General features: G+C 39.2%; 1 protein-coding gene across 2 annotated transcripts in view; it reads right to left on the bottom strand.

The window, feature by feature from the left end:
* Positions 1 to 17,754, bottom strand: part of NPAS3 (neuronal PAS domain protein 3) — an 876,091-nt gene that overhangs the window by 223,647 nt on the left and 634,690 nt on the right. For both annotated transcript variants that reach the window (XM_055088379.1, XM_028495688.1), the window contains one exon: positions 16,113 to 16,202. In XM_055088379.1, the coding sequence (XP_054944354.1) occupies positions 16,113 to 16,202 (90 nt within the window). The remainder of the gene's footprint in view (positions 1 to 16,112; positions 16,203 to 17,754) is intronic.

Below are 17,754 nucleotides of genomic sequence, written 5' to 3'. Positions count from 1 at the left end.
GGGATGAAAAATTTACACTCAAATATAAGAAAACAATCAGCTCTACAAATTCATATGGCACTATAAACTGTGTGGTTTATGACAGCGAATACAAAGGGAATCTGGCGCTCACGACCACCCCGCACATTATAACCTCAGCTGGAAACAGAGACTCGGTGGCATTTGTTTCATTTAATGGGCCCACTTTGCAAGTGGGCATATATCATGCCTTACTTTACACATTCCATTTAAATATTTGTAAAACTCCAGTTTGCCACAGGTTTGTATTCGGCAACCCAAGAGTTTGAGGTGGGCTCTGGGGGCGGGGGGAGAAGAGGGCTAAAAATCACATCTTTATTCTCTCTTAGCTTTCTCTCTCTCTTCCTCCCTCTCCTTATTTCCTTATTTCTATTCTCTTTTCTCAAGAAACGAATAGCAGTATTGAGACACATTCTCAAGATCTTGAATTTATATAATCTCTATCACCTACTTTGACATGAACTAAATCACCTATGGCAGATATGTCTAGTTATAACTATTAAAGAGTTTTCTGTTTTATAGTCAGAGACAATTAACATGAACAATTAGAAATGAATTTGAAAAGCCCAAAGGCTTTTTTGATCTTTCACCATAAAATAAACTCCAAACAGCAAAACAAACAAATCACTTCCCTTACCAAGAGCTTACTGAAGGACTCAGGCACTGTACCTCCACAAGAATATTCCTTTTACCAATTAGGTACTAACTGTACGGAGAGACAGATGAGCAGAAAAGGAATGCGGGAGCCTCAGTATTCAGAGGGAATGTATAGGACAATTGGAAAACCTACAAATGCAAAGAGAGACCTGCAAAATCACCCATCATATGGGCTGCTTATATGTGATTTAAGGGGAGCAGAAAAGGAAGCAAAGATGGGATTTCAAAGCTAAAATTGTTACAGAAAATATTTTCCCCACTTTTTTCCCTTTCTATGTAAATTATCAGATGTCAATAGGGGGATCAATGGATACAATTCCTGAGTCTTAGATCTGGCAGTCTTTGTAGTAGACTTGATCATCTATCAACAGTGGAAAGATCAAAGGCAGCAGACCTCATTCTGACGGCTATCAAGTTTCATCAAATGGTACTAGCTAATTGCACGAGGCCTTGGCCCACCATTGAATCCACTACTCCCCCTAGAATGTCCTACAATTTTTGTCTCATGGGTGGTACCTCCATCAGATTTGGCAGAAAAGGGAGTTACCCTGGCCTTTGTGACTGGTGTTTCCAGCTCTGACCATGCCTTACGTCTGGCATCACTGCTACATCATATCTCTGTCGGTTGCACCCCTATGTGGATGAACCAAGGCTGATCAATCCTAGCAAAAGTAACTACATAGACATCTTCAGGCCTCACCTTTACCAGGTGAGAGACACAATGAATTCCTTCAAAACTTATTTCTCTCCTTCTCCACTTCCATCTTCCAAGTCCATTCCCCAACTTCTCTCCAGCAGAAGAGAGAGAGCGATTCCTATTTATTTCCCAGGTTCATGCCCTTCACACAAAGCTTATCCTTTTGAGACCTGGGTGGCATTTGTTTCATTTAATGGGATTTTTTTTTAATGAGATTTTCCCTTTCTCAAATCTTTAATGTATCTTTCTCTACATGCAACTTCCTGACCTAATGTTAACATCATCTAAGCTTAAAAACAAGACCCATCAAGGCCAGCTCTCCTTCAAACTACTTTCACCTTCCCCACCTTCTTTACCCTTGAACTGCCTGGCAGAGAAGCTGACATTCACTGCACTCATTGGTACCACCCACTCAACAGCCCCCTGAATTTTGCCTTCAGCCTTCATGGTGCTCCTGATGATACTCAAATCACTGGTCATCTTCTAACTGAGGGACACAATGGCTGTTTTCTATCCCCATGATATTATAACTTTAGGACACTTGATCACATCCTTTTTGAAAAATCTTTCTTTGACTTTCCTAATGGCAATGTCCATGCTTCTTCTTGAGAAGGAGACTCTCCAGGTTGCCTTCTGATCATTTGTGCTTCATCTTACACGCTTCCATCTCACCCTTGGCCTGTCAGTAAATTGGGATCTTCTCAGCTGCCCCCTCTCTCTCCTCCTTGGTAATCTCATCCACCTCCTTTGGGTCCCGGTAAAATCTATATGCTAACCACTTCCCCAACCTGTAACTCTGAACCCAATCTCTCTCTTGAGCTCTGGAGCCTGTTTATTCAACCGATGTCCCATAAGTTTCTCTAATGTCTCACATCTAAATTGGAATGAAGTTGTAAAAATGCATTTCCTCCCTGCTTTCCACTACATTTGATCAGTCACCAAGGCACTGATCTCACCTGAAAGAGGCCTCTCAAATCCATCCCCTTCTCTTTATTTCCACTGATGTGCCCTATTGTAATTCTTTTTTAAATGTCTCTTTCCTGGGCTATTTATCTGTCTTTTAATTGGAAGACTGACATCTATCTTCTAAATTTTTTTTGCCAGAATCCTTTTTTTTTTTCTGAAGCACAGATTTATTATTTCACTTTTCCCTTTAAAACATCTGATGGTTTCCCAGGGTCTGGAAGAGTAAGTCAAATTTTTTTAGCTTCCTCTAACGTCCTTTACAATATGGTCCAGTCCTAACTTCCCAGACTCATCTCTTGCCTTAAGAAATGACTTTGCAGATATGCCTCCCTTTGCCTGGAATATCACCTTCCCCTTTTCCAAGTGGAAAACACCCATGAACACCTGACCTAAACGCCATTTCTTTGGTAAATCCTTTGCAAACTCCTCTAGGCAGAGTTAGTCATCCACACTCTCTATTCCTGTGGTTTATATAGCGCATCTCTTTATTGGAACATGTGACATTCATTATTTATTAAAATATTTGAGGCCTACAATGTATAGGACACTGTAGCTTGGTTACCATGTCTATGACTCTTTGAAGACACTGGGTCCTTGTGGGCAGGAACTATGCCTTAGTTATTAATAGCCTCAGTTTTTTAATTACATTTTGGACACATGTGGGTCACTCAGTATTGGCTGAATGCTGGCATGCATGAATATATATTAAATGTGTGGGGAACATCCTAGGTACTCTGGGTTTAGACCCTTATTATTTATTACTGGGCCCTGCTACTGAATTTTGGAATATTTCTAATGTTGAATATCAGAGTTTTTGAATATATACATGTAACTTTACTGATGTTTTCAGAACTTCATTTATAGACATTGGCATTGTGAGAGTAACTATTTTATGGTTCTGAACAGGATGGTTAATTGCTCCAAGTCTCAGCCTCTCTTAACCCATACACCTTGAAAAATTCTACTTGTTAATTATCTACAACTTCCCAGAGGCAGCTAGCAATAATAATAATGGTTAACAATGAGTGCTTTGGAGTAAAGTGGGATAGGTTTAAATGCTAGTTCTGCCACTTTCTAGTTGTAATACTTTGGGCAAGCTATTTAATCTCTCTGAGCCTCAGTTTTCTTATCTATAAAATGGGGATAGTAATTGCACCTAACGATAGTTAGGATTATAAACTTTAATGGTAGTAAAGTGCTTAGGACAATACTTGGCACACAGTAAGGGCTTAATAAATGTTAGTTATAATTATTGTTCACTGTGAGGCTATATACACGAATAGAAAAGGTCCAGAGTGAAATGAACACTTCACAGACACAGCATCAGGAGCACACAAGTCAATCACCACATAATTGTTTAGGATTCTACACACTGTCAGTGTGTTCACACTTTTTATACTCTTAGACACCCTATGTTTGGGAAATGTAATAAATATGAATCGACTATGTTTAAATGTCTAGAGTCAATAAAATCTGAATTTATCCTCAAAAATGAAACACCCTTGTGGAAAAGAAAGTCAGTCTGTCCTTTGCATCAGCCCAGAATGAAAGGGTAACAGCTAGGTATCTGGGAGAACTACAGTTATTGACATCACTGACCTATAAACATATCCCCTTCAGCATGATATACAGCACTTCAGTACCCTTGTTTTTGTATAATTGCTATTACCAAAGCCTTTCAATTTCAAGTGCTCAAACGAGAGCAATTCATATTTCAGATAGTCTGCCAACGAGTAAAACTAATTTCAAAATATTTGATCATAAAAGTTGTCCTCAGCTTCTACAGAGATAATTTAGTCAAATAATATCAGATAATCTGAAAGCAGCCTTAGCAGGAAATTGCTCGGGACTGTGTCTAAGCAGCCTCCATTTGCACTTATATAAATGTACTGAAAGTGTAGGAGACTTTGACAGCCTGCCATATGTGATTTCATTCCATAGCCTACCTACTTTACCATCAAAAGTTATATCCTTTGAAGCATTGCCAGAATTACTTTACCCCAGTAGATATGCTAGATGTGCCCTTTAAAAGCCATATCATTTCTTTTCTACTCTGACTAGTGCAGGGTAGCATCTGCTCAACTAAATTCCTTTGAAGGTTAAAAATAAAATAGCCTATTTCTTCCAGGCTCCCCTCCCCCACCCCGACCCTGGCGCTGAGGATAAAATGCCCAGTGTTGAATGAATTTCAGAGAGCACATTTTTTTTTAAAGAAGAAGGAGCCTGAGAAATCACTCCTTCACTTCACACTTAAGAAAAATTAAGATCCAGGCTTTTCGAAGGTCACTCGCCTGATCAGAAGCAGAGACAAAACCAGAGCCAGGTGACCAGAGCCAGGTCTCCAGGACCCCTGTCCAGAGGGCTTTCTCCTGCTTCTCCCAAGGCAGAACGTCTCATAGATAAAAGGCGGGCCAAGCCAGAAACCAACAACAGAAAACACCATCAGTGTTGTGTCTTAATGTTATAAACAGAAAAGTAATGCTGGGATTTCACCTCCAGGAAAACATTTGCTTTGTACAAAGAGTCGTACTTGGCATTCTCTCTCCTCAGAGCTGCTGACAGTTGTAGTCATTTATTACACTGCTGTGATGCCCCTAAACAGATCAAAATTAGTAACATCATGATTCAGGATTGTCTATTTTCCCCTCAGCTTGCTAATCTATGCTTCTTTTATAATTATTTTAAAAGGCACTATCTGATTTCCTGAGCACCGCCCCAGGTGTTCTCAGTGATGATGAATGGATAAACATATCATCCAATGTCAGGGAGCAGTTGTGACATTTTAAAAGTATCTTCCGTTCAACTCTTCTAATTTCGATGTACGTTACACCCAAGGTTGCAGGCCTGTGTTTTTACTAAAGAGCTGAATGAGTCCCAGTCAGTGCACGATTTACTTGTCTGCTCAAGTGAAAAGGTTTTGAATGTAGTGAAATGGCACAGTCCTTTCTTGGTCTTTGCAAACCATGTGATGTCAATTCTAATTAATGAACTGGAAAAATTATGCTTTTTCTTTGTATAATTTCAGGGAATTGGTTCCCAGTCTACCTCTTCTTTTCCTTGAATTTTCATCTTCCGTCCTGAGGGATGTGAAGACTTTTGTAAATTCAAACAGATATGCAGACGGGACATCACAAGCACTCCTACCCTCCGCTGCAAGCACTTCCACGTGACCCTGGACAACTAGAATGAACAGTCTGACCAGGTTGCAAACAACATTCCCCTTATGCTTGGGAACTGAGGCTAGGAGATCCCCATGCTTACTAGGAGCCGTGAGCCCTGCTTGCTCTTAAAAAGTTGTCTGCCAACAGAATCTCATTTTCCACACAGTTGTTTCTGATTGATCTTCAAATGGAATGCCTCTGATCACTTTAATTTTTGTGCCTCTCTGCCCCTTCCTTCACTGCCCCCCCTCTTTGACTTCGTCAAGTAGATAATGATTCTATTCATAGATACTTAAAAGCAAGAAAGGAATTTACCACTTAAAGGAACACTTCCTAATACAAACAATCTTTATTTAGTCATTTTGCTAGCCTCAACATTTCTTAAAGCAAAGCAAGACTGTACCTTTCAGAGCAAAGAACCAGATCCTCGCTAATGCTACCATTCCTGTTTTCTGGAAACATTCTCCGAGGTCTCTGCTATATGTAGCCAAGCACATTTTCTGCAATTTTTTTTAAGCTCCTGAAAGTATCTGGTTTCACAATTAAGGACTTTGGTTAACCAGATCTAAGCATCTAATAAAGTATGGTAGGAACAAATACCTGAAAGTCAAGACAGGCTATAGGATGATAGTAAAACTCGTGAAACCATCCCTTATGTGTCTGCTTCTTAAAGCCTTAGCTCTTTCCTAATCAAGAGGCAATTTTCTATTGTTTCCTTGGCAAAGCATTACTTAAAGGGATTACCTGTGGTTCTAAAGCAAGGCTCCTATTGGGGCGAGAGGCCAAAAGGGAGGGGGCTGCTTGATATAGAACTTGCTTCTCTAAAACCTAGAAGAAAAGCTAAACACAGTCTATAACTCTTTACATGATACCCAAATGCTATTATGGACATATTTCTGAGGTCTACCAAAACGCCACACTTGGCTCATAGGTATTCTTTGTCATCTCTGCCAAGGGCCCTGCCTTGCCCTAAAAACATCCAATCTCAAACCGCTTTTTTCTTTCCCAGGGATAACTTCTTTCTGCATACATTCTTTTGCTCTCAAAAAGTCTGCATAGTTCTTGAAAGTAATAGATTTAATCTGCCAGCACATTCGAAATTAACAGCATCAGAGGAAGTTTTTGTCTTATTATTGACTGTGGTAAATGTGCAGTTGTAGGAGGCTGAAAAGGAGGAGACACCAAAGGAAAACCTGGTTTGCTGTTTTAGTGAATCATTCGGGAAGTTATTTACATCTGTAGAGAAGAGTGCAGAAGGCACAAAAACCAAATCAGAAAGAAATCAATTTCATACATTTATATATGTATAAAGGCGTGTGAATAGACATCTATTTACACAAATACGCATCAAAAGATGCTCTGAATCATTGGAACAACTGTTATCAGTCTCTTTAAAAATGACGATTTAGGAAAAAGAGATTGCATCTCTGGACTGTCATCCAAAGGGGACAGACAGAATAAGAAGGATAAAAAACCACATGGCATTTGTTGTCTAAAACCAGCATAAGTTTTCAGGTTATCAGCCTAGTTCTAGAACTTATGCAAAAACCTAAAGTCAATTTCCTTATTATATTCCGACTGAAATTATCACTGAAATTGTTGCTATGTCACTCCTGTCATGAAAACCATGTCTTCTTATGTAAGAGCTAAAACCCAATACAGATTGAATGTGTGTGTGTAGAAATGAAATTTGGATTTCACATGAATTTAATGATTTTATGACCTTCTTCCCAGGAGGTCAAGTTATTTATTCTTTATTTGAGCAGTTTGCCCTCACTCATCACTCTCCTAGGGGCCAGGCTAACTGAGGAAGGCTTAGGTGTAGAGGTATTATTTTGCATATATTGCCTATATAAGCACCACATTATAGACAGAAATTATCTTTACTTTCCAACTTTGCATAATAAAATAAGCCATGAAGTTAATACCATATAGAAAATACTGCTTGTCAGGCAAAGAAATGTACATTGCTTTCCAGAAAACTGGGGACATTACATTGCCAATGCCTGCATGAATAATACATGGGTTAATTCAGAAAAACACCGTTTCATTATTTTAAAATGAATAAATTACGGACTTAGAAGGATGACTAAATTTTCTTCTCCATCTTACTTTTGCTTAGTGCTCTACTTTAAAAATGAATATGAAAAAACCATTTTATCCACATAAATAAAACAAGCTAGTGCCTCAAAAAGTATTTTTTTCTGACTTTAGACTTCTTGATCCCACAAAATGAAGACACTGCATTTTCTTTTTTCTCTTGATCATATTACCTCCAGAAATTAAGATGCAATGTAAAAGGTCTTCAAATTATACATTTGAAAAAGGTAAGCCTACCTTTTATTGTCTTGTGATTCTGTGATTCAGTCTAACTAGAAAAGCCCTTTTTGCATACTGACATTCTGTGTTTTAGCCTCAATGCCTGATAAAGCATGTTCAAAGGAATAAATAAAAAGAATATAATTCTCATGTACGATGACTCAAATTTCTTTCATTTTCTTTCGGAGATTTTGGTTTACTCTGAAGGCCTGTTAAAAATCAGTTCCATTTGGGAACTGATGAAAGCATGGAAGAGAGAAAGCAATGCACCAGTAATAAGAAATTAATTTGGAGTTAAAATAAGTAAAACATTCCCATGCAGTGCATTTAGGCTGAGCATAAAGTGACAGCCAGCAGATTATTCTACCAATTTCTAATGCTGGAAATTCGGGTGGCATTTACTAGCACAACCTTTCAACTCTGAGCACATCAATAGAGGCCGACAGTGGCTTGAAATATGATTCCTTGCAGATAGCATATCCTCATTCATCTGACTGTGCTGCTCTGTGCTCCATTGCACAAACAGCGTCTCACCCACTTCTGAGAGGACACTAATAAAAAAGGCATCAATTTTCAGCTCTAGTACTACTGTGATCTCTTTATATGTTCGACATCCAACATTAAATTAAAATGCTGTTATAAATCCTACTTTCTGAATCTGGAATGAGTGTTGGGTTTTTGTCGCATGAGACTGCAGCAAATCTTGTCAAAAGCAAGGAAGCACGTCTTGTTCACTCAGAATTAATGTTGTGGATGAAAGAAGGAGGTAAAAGGGGTTGAATATGGTGAACTGAGGGTGTCAGAGCTGGTGGGGACTGTAGCTTCAGGGTGCCAACCCGGACAGGGTATTTGCCGCTTTCAAGAAATGGCTAATCGAGAATTGTAATGATCAAGGACGAGCTGTGTGGCAGGAAGATTACTGATAAATAAATAGTCAGGCACATATACCAACAGAAATATTTTAAGCATAAAAAAATTGTCAATTATTCCTCTCTGGCAGAAACATATTTTCCAAACACCAGTGGTCCTGATGACGCCTCATGGATTCCATCAGATTTCTGCCACAGAGGCTGCCACGGCCATTCAAAGCTCAACAGCCCACTGTGACGTGCTCTCTGGGGCTTATGTCAGTATTAAATAATTTTAAAGTTACAAGAGAAATACCTAGAATTACTGGATGGTGAGGGAACAACATTATTAGAGACTAAGTGGTATGGAGTCAAACAATTTCAGAAGCTTTCTGTGTAAAGATTGTAGGGGAGGAATAAAAACATCCCTTGCAAGAACAAGGCAGAAAGAAACCGGCTAGCTTTTTCCATTTTGCTAAGGACGGCAACATACTATAGAAGAACAGGAGGGAATTTTTCTACTCTTTCTGATAAAAAGATCCCCGCTAATATAGGTTATCACCTAGAACTCTGTAAACTAAATAGTAATAAGGGTTTCCACGAAGATTCAGCGTGCAGAGCTGCCGCATTCTTCAGCCTGGCTCGTTCATAATTATGGATGAAATAAAGAGGCGTGTTTGCCTATTTGGGAGGGTGGGGTGGAAGGAATAGGGGAAAGAGCGAGCAGTTCAATATCTGGATCGAACAGAGGAACTTTTTCCCCCAAGGATCCTGCCGGGAGGAACCTTGACATGCACAAAGTCAGAACGTAGACAAAGTTGTCCTGGTGAGAACGATAAGGTCACCCGTGGGATTGCTGAGATTATCTCTGTCAAGCATTCGGACAGCATGCAGTCAAATGATGCATCATGCAGTCATTTTCGGGGGGGGGAAATCAATTTCTTCACCAGGTCGCTATTTGCTTTTCAAAGTGCCCTTGTAGGCCTTCACCACCAAGCATTTATCAATTTAAATGTTGTAAATTGATAATGTGCCACTGTGCCTTGTCCTGTTTCTGAATTATTTTGATACTTTTTTTTTCTCAATAGTCTCTCAACCTTCAGCGCTTCCACATTCAAAAGGGCATTTTTCTTTGTTACACAAGAAGTGACGAACTTTTTACGATTAGCACAGGAGAAAAATGCAGATTTGCTGAGGTTAAAAACCAACAATAACGACAAAACACAAGCTGCAGAAAATGATACATTTTTCTTTTTTTAAAAAATTAAGGTATGCCTACTTGACTGACTTTAAAAGGGGGGGGGGCACCAAGCAATATTTGGAGAGCTGTGTGTATCGTTTATTGAAGGAACCCCTGTTATCCTAGTGTTGCATCAATTTCATCCACCAACTGAAAAAATGCTAACACTTGGTTCCATTATTATAAGCCCTCTGCTGTGTTGAAATAATACCTGTTTTGTCTTTATACTCTAGCTATCCAGGATGTGATGATGCCAAACAAGAGTAATAACTTGTAAGCTAATGTCTTCTTTTTTTTACCCTGCTAAATATCTATATCTATATCTATAGATATCTATATAGATATCTTTTACAAGCATGGAAGTGAAGAGTATTAACCACATATTAACCTCAACTTGATTTGCATTGAAAAACATAGAATGGGAGAGTTGAGGCTTACACTATGGAAAAGCAAAAGAAAGACATGGCAGTTGCAAAGCATCTTTAACCTCTAGTGATTTATTGGCCCTCAGCCAAGTTATCAGGGGAATCTAATTCTTCTTTATTATTCAAATAAACCACATTTGGCACCATGGTTCCCTTTCAGAATAGCTTCACAAATAGACTGAGCTCTGTCATTTATTTGACCTTGTACTTTTGTGCTGTAGCTGTAATTTTATTTGACATTCTATATAACAAATGCAGAGAAACCTAAAATATGGAGATGAACAACAGGATGGGGAAAGGAGTTTATGGTAAATATGGCTTTTAAAAAAAGACAAAATTTAAAATGACCATCTACCCCTTTTCGCCTTCACCTCTATTAGCTCTTATAGCTGCAGCCATCCTACCCCTTTCAGCAAGCTGCCTTGAACCAAGCCAATGTGTAACCTTGTAGATAGCATATCTACAAGGTAGACAGCTACCTTCCAGCTGGCTTACAATGGCAAGGAAGTATCTTCTAGCAGGATGGGGACTTCCTGAGAAGAAAGAAGTGACTCATATGCAAGCTGGACACTGGAGGCCATGGGGGGTAATTAGTGTATATTTCAAGAGAGGGCTTAATTGGCTCTAGGGTATTTCCTCATGGTATCACAATGTAAAAATCTGTTAATTTCCCAGTCTGCTCTAGGACCCATTATGTTTTAAACAGAACTCTATGTTAACTGGAGAACAGTTTGCTGGCATAGATGTGCATCAGAATCATCATCTCTCCCTCCAATTTCAAGATAAAATGTTTTCAGAAGATAAGAGTCCATTTTTATCCGCTGGTTAACTGAGACCCATGTCCTCTGCCTCTGCAAATAAAATGTTGAATTTCTCATCAGCATTTAAAAGAAAATGCAGGATTTGAGTATGGATTAGGGAAAGCTGATTCAAAAGCACATAAACCATCAAACTAGTCAATGCTATTGTAAGTCCTGGATGCCAGAACATCATTCTCAAAATGATCTTTGGCATACCAACATCTGAGAGGAGAAGAACCTTCTGCCAGCTTATGCGATTGGCGATATGTGTGTTCATGGGTCATTATAGCCTTGTTCTGAATGCGGACTCCAATGGAAGCAAATCGATTTGTCATAATCCATATATTAGCCTCCACAGAAATTATATGTGAGATTTATTTTAATATTTCAGTCCCAGAAGAACTTTCCTTTCCTTAAGAAGTGATACTTCCTTATTTTTATTTATTTATTTTTTTGAATGCACCCTCTCGCTGGGCTCAAGCCCTGAATCACATGAGCATGTGGGGACAATGGCTGCCCTTTGAAGCACTGGGCTTGGCGGTTTACCAAGAACAAGTGTATTTACTGTTTTCTCATACCATCGAGTAACCCACTGTCCAGAACATTCTGTGGTGGTGAACATTAAAAATGTTCAGCATCAGTTGGATAAAGTACTGGATTTAGAAAATGTCTACTGTAAGAAACTGGTGTCAGGTGATATAAAAACTACAACTACCATGCTGGGTATCTAGTTGTTAAAAACAGGGTATACACTGTTAGAACATAATTGACTGTTACTGGAATACTGGGAGGTTGGTTGTTAAAACACTGGCCATCACTGAGAGAAGCCCAGGCATTCTGAACACTGTGCGACTGTTATTTTTATTTTAACTTTTTATTTTATGTTGGAGTATAGCTGATTAACAATGTTGTGATAGTTTCAGGTACACGGCAAAGCGATTCAGCCATACATTCCTTATTTTTGATGGTTGACTATAGTTGGCTATGTTTCTCTTTTTGCTTTGGTTGCCAGGAAGCTCATAGGTAAATTTGACACTTTATCAGACCATTTATACCCCTTCTTATAAGCTTTATTGTGTTCTCCTACTATGTAGTAACAGATTACCTACTTTTATCTTTTTTTCCCTTAGACCCTAGTTCTATTTTGCCATTACTTTTTATTGTATATGTTTATGTAAGCTATTTCCTTTTTGGAAAGAGGAGGCTATAAACCAACAAATAAATATTTCTATAAGCTTTAAATCCTATATGGAAGTAGAAATGCTTTTTATTTACCATATAAAGTTTCTTTCCGATTCTTTGGTGATTGAGCCCCTTAACACATTGGAAGAGGTTTCATAAAAGCTGGCTACCCATCATTGCCACATTTTCAGTATTAGGGAAACCACTCTTGTTTTCTTTCTTCATTTTTACTTTTGCCTATTCCATTCTAAGTAAAGAGCAGAGTTGTCTTTAGCAGCTCTGGACACCATCACCAGATATAAGAAGTCATTTAATCTCCATGCAAACCAAACTCAGCAACGATATTTGGGTTTCTTCCTTTAAGATAAGGCCTCATAGTGAGTACCTAGGAGTCATTTGCACCCAGGGATGCAAGTCAACAGTGCATTTTTCTACAACCTGAAACCATATCTTGGGTGTTAAATGATTATCTCTGGCAAAGTCAAAGGGCTGCTAAAGATGTATTATCATAGAACGCTTCATTCCCATCATCATGACAATACGAAAATATCTTAGAGACAGTAAGTGGCAAAAGCACACATCCTAGACACCCGGAGTTCCACCCAGTAAAAACCTGCTCTGGCTGTCTCTATATTCATGCTACACAACTGAGCTGGGTAGAAGTTTCTCTACTTAGGTTTCTCATGAGCCAAAAAAGAATCCTAATTCTTTCTTGAGAACATAAGCCGTTTCAAAGCCACCATATTTATTTACATGTTGAAAGAAAATAAAACTGAGAAAGATACATCTTGAGAGTTACAAATGCAGACGCGGCTATGCTCTAACAAAATGACACGTTCGCAATATTCTTCAACAATTTCACTGGATACATATTTGATGATACAGTTACACACTTTCTTGATTTAATGGCACTGTTTAAAAGGAAAGAAGGGACAATAACTATATAGATTCCTTATCACTGTCTAGAATTTGATGGAAGAACCACTGAGTCAAAGTTGTAGGACAAAAGCAGAGTGTTCGGTTTGCATTTAATTAAGGATGTGTGTGTGTGTGTGTGCGCGTGTTCAAAGTTGTAGGACAAAAGCAGAGTGTTCGGTTTGCATTTAATTAAGGATGTGTGTGTGTGTGTGTGTGTGCGTGTGTGTGTGTAAAAGATTAAGGAGGTACTTAATTGAATAACTTTGAGTACATTTACACTGTATGTCACCAGTGAGCAGCCCGTACCCCATAACTGAAAGAGGGCACTGAAGAAACTTGGGAAGAGTTATGTCTCAGGACCCCCAACTACCCTTTTAGAACTTAGAACATTAATTGGGTTGGAAAACCTTTCCCAAAGTTTTAGCATAGATTTTTCCCCTCATTCTTTAGGCATTTCAAAACACACCATGCCCTATCAGATTATTTCCATGTTAACCCAGAACTATTTCTAAATTTGTTTTGAACTCCAAACACACTCATTGGTGTATGCAAAAATCACTTTGTAGTGATTTACCCTTCATCATTTCAGTTGCATAACGCCTTCAGATGAAGACTTCTGTCCCGTACCACGTGGCCTCTATCTGCGCATTGGACACTTTGTGGCGACACTGGACACAACCTCCACAGAGGGCAACAGCCCATTGTGGCCAGCATCTGCCCCTGGGCGAGTCAAGATGCTGACTATTGATATGCACTTTACAACCCATCCCATGCAAAGGCGGGAAAGGATTCCACAGAAGTTGCCCGCTACTGTACCGTGTCTGCACAGCTGCTTTATTCTACTGAAACCCCAATGATTTGCCTCAGATTTTAGGAGAAGACTGACTTGATGCCACAGTAGAGAAGCAGTGGAATCTACTGCTTTTAAGGAGAAACCAGCACAGGGTTAAAGCCAAATTTTTCTTGAACAGATGATATTTCAGATGGCCACACTATTCCAGATGCATCAATTTCCTTGAAAATCCAATCCATATATGTGCATATGCTGTGCTGGCAGGAGGACTGACTGAAATGGCCAAAACCCAAGAGCTAATATTCTTTTGGCCAGAATAATGCAATTATTATTTTCCTAGCTATCACTCTAAGCATACAGAGCCATCTGTTATGCAAAGCAAACGTACACATCTCAATTACAGAAAATGCAGTTGCCTTGACAGAATTTGGATTACACCACTAACCAGGGCTGTAAAATGTGTTTTGAGCTAGTATATAATGGATGCTTTTCGGGAGTTCCCTAATTAGCATTTACCTGCTTAAACTAATTATTCATCCTTCTTCTTCACTGGCTTATTAAACTTTGTTGGATAGTCTGCACAAAACAGATGAATACGGGCATTGCAGAACGACAAACAGTGGGGTTTCCAGTTCTGTACAGTATTGATATGGTGGCGCACCAATTTCAACACTGGAGATTCTCAATTCTAGGTCCCAAACAGATTAAGACAAGGCTTACAGTCTATTAAAAGCCATTAGAAAACCAGAGATTTCAACAAGACGCAAGAATACTAATATCGAGTTGACGGTATCCCAGCTTCTATCATTTGGTTTGCTCAAGTTTACATAAAATAGAACTGCTAGATACACTACAGCCAATAGCTTGCATGTCCTTCAAGGAAGAGTTAATGGCCCCCTGCTTGGAGTCTCAAAAGCAAATAATTAAATTTGGCAGTGTTTCTCCTCCTCCCCCAACCCTCCTCAAATGCCAGATACGTCTATTATTTCCCAATGTCTTTCGTGATTTAGCCATTACCCAGCAAACCCACTGACGGCCAAAATGTTCCAACCATGCTGGCTGCCTCCTTAGAGCAGTGCCAACTCTCAGAAGCCATGAGTTTAGGGTGAGTCCTGCCTAAGAGGAGAGAGACAAATCTTATCTCCATCTTTAGCTCAAAGGGGAAACTGAATGAGAAATAGATTATCCAGCTTGGCAGATCATCACATACATACAAAATCCCTCCCACCGAGGCTGTGTTTTTCTCGTGCCAAACCACCAGATGAAAAGGGGCAAGCTCAGCCAATCACCTGTGTGGGCACAGATACCCAGATGTTTAGCATTTTTATGGAGAAAACATCTGGATAATTAGTGGAACTGCAAACTTTTCTTCAGGGTATTTTGGCATTCTGTAGCTGCAGCCTGTGTCTGGGAATCCAGCGAAAGTCAAATTTTTGTGTTCCAGGGGAATATCAAGAACTGACATCTAGGATTTTTTCCCTTGCCCCATCTGCCTCCATCTTCTTTTCTTTTCACCTCTGACAGACACATGTGGGTAATTAAACCGCAAATAATGAACGATTATCCTATTTTATGAAATTGTCTTTCCGCATTAGGAAATATTTGCAAAGGCAGCAAAATACATCCTTGCAGGAACCCTCCCTGCAACACATTTTAATGGTCTCTTTCAGCATTTCTTGACTCCAAATGACTCCCTGTCATTGTGTCAGCTCCCAGGACAATGCAGGGTCCTCCATAAACATCCAGTAATAGGACACAAGGGAAGCACTATTAGTGTGTCCCTCTCCTACTGGGCACAGAGGTTTCAAAGTTCAAAACAACCAAGGGAAGAAACTTCATTTGTTCTCAATAAATTAATAATGATCCTTGGGGGGTGGGGAGGGGGACTAAGGTTTTGAGCACAGGTTGATTCTGAACATTCCGAACTGACATAGAATTTTCTCATTGACTTCGTGATCAGAGTCAGGTAGAGCCATTAAAGAATAAGTTGGATAATTCATGCTAAAGAGAGTATCTGCTAAAGAAGGAAAGGCATGAGGCTGAAGGAGCCTTCACAATTGCTGTCAAGAATCAAATTGTTTTACTTACTTGCGAGAGGCCTAGGTAGATGGAGACTGTTTCAGAAATGTACAAAAATTTTCCTTCTTGATTTAGTGCAAATACAAAGCCATCCAGGGACTGCAGAAAAAATAAATATATAAATAGGTTAATAAGTATATATCGTGGGGATTTAGTTAATAAGGCATTTGATACAAAGCAACACATAACCAAACTTGAGACCATTTTTTCCTTCACGTTTAACAGCAGTCCTAAGATCTTTACTGCATTATACATGAACAAATGAAAGGTCTGAATAAAGACCACAAGCTCTCCCTTATTCCAGGGACTTCCTTATGTCTCTGTCATTTTGATCAAGATGCATTACATTTATGTATAAAATCAGGTCATGTTGATGTTATGAGATGTTGCCTTTATTTTTTTGGATTCAGTAGTTACTGAGATTAAATCAGCATGATTATTAAATAGCTGAACAGGAATGAAAATTGTAATGGAATAAGAGAAAAAAAAGAGTTCTTATATGAAGAGTAAGTAGGGCTTCCCTGGTGGCGCAGTGGTTGGGAGTCCGCCTGCCGATGCAGGGGACACGGGTTCGTGCCCCGGTCCGGGAGGATCCCACATGCCGCGGGGCGGCTGGGCCCGTGAGCCGAGGCCGCTGAGCCTGCGCGTCCGGAGCCTGTGCTCCGCAACGGGAGAGGCCACAAAAGTGAGAGGCCCGCGTACGGCAAAAAAAAAAAAAAAAAAAAAAAAGTTAAAAAAAAAAAAAAGAGTAAGTAAAATCACCACTTGAGCTCCTGTGGACATCAATAATTTGCTAATTAATAAAGGATTATGCTCTCCTCACTCCCAGTGCCTACTGTGTTAGAACAAATAGGGAAAGTCAATATACTATGGGTGAATGTTTACAGGCTGAAGCCTTACAAACTGTAATCCTTGTTTTGCAAAACTCTGCATTAAAGTTTTATTGTGATAGATCTAGTTTCTACTACAACTCATGAAATGGAAAGAAAAGAAGAAGAGCGGGTGGTGGAGGAGGAAGAAGGATGCTGCACATCATCTGTAACTCCTGAAACCTTAGTCCACTTTTCAAAGGGAGGGCTTCATTTTCAGTTTGATGAAATGGTGTAAATCATCATGGACTCCGACTGCAAGATACCACTCAAACTGAGAATACATTTGTTTCAAATGCTTGCAATCCAAGTGCGTTTTATACGTTCCATCATCCTCATGTTTTGTGTTTTGCTTTATTTATTTATTTTTTAACCAGGTAGGTTGCACAAGTGTTGCTTGCCCGGAAAAAAGAAGTTTTAAAGATGAGTGGTACTTACAGAGGAATTTGGAAACACGGAATCCTCATTGGGAACAAGGTATGCGGCAACGTTAAACTAATGACATAATTTTTAAATATAGAAAGGTGGAAGAAGCATGTAAAACTCAGAAAAATACACTGCCTCAAACCTCACGAATAATTTCAGCCTCTTAAAATACTGAACTTTTTCAGAGTTATATATGTATAGCATACATATATATGTATTAATATATAGGTATATATTAAATACATGTATTTATATATATGTATGTATCGCTATGGGAATATGTGTTTGTGTGCATGTACATGAAATTTGGATTCCATGCTTCCTGATCTTTTTTCACATCCCCACTGGTCAGAAAC

This window comes from Physeter macrocephalus, chromosome 11, assembly GCF_002837175.3.
Source record: "Physeter macrocephalus isolate SW-GA chromosome 11, ASM283717v5, whole genome shotgun sequence".
Classification (NCBI taxonomy): domain Eukaryota; kingdom Metazoa; phylum Chordata; class Mammalia; order Artiodactyla; family Physeteridae; genus Physeter; species Physeter macrocephalus.
Note: the sequence above shows the minus strand (reverse complement) of the source record. Positions and strands in the feature narration are given on the sequence as shown.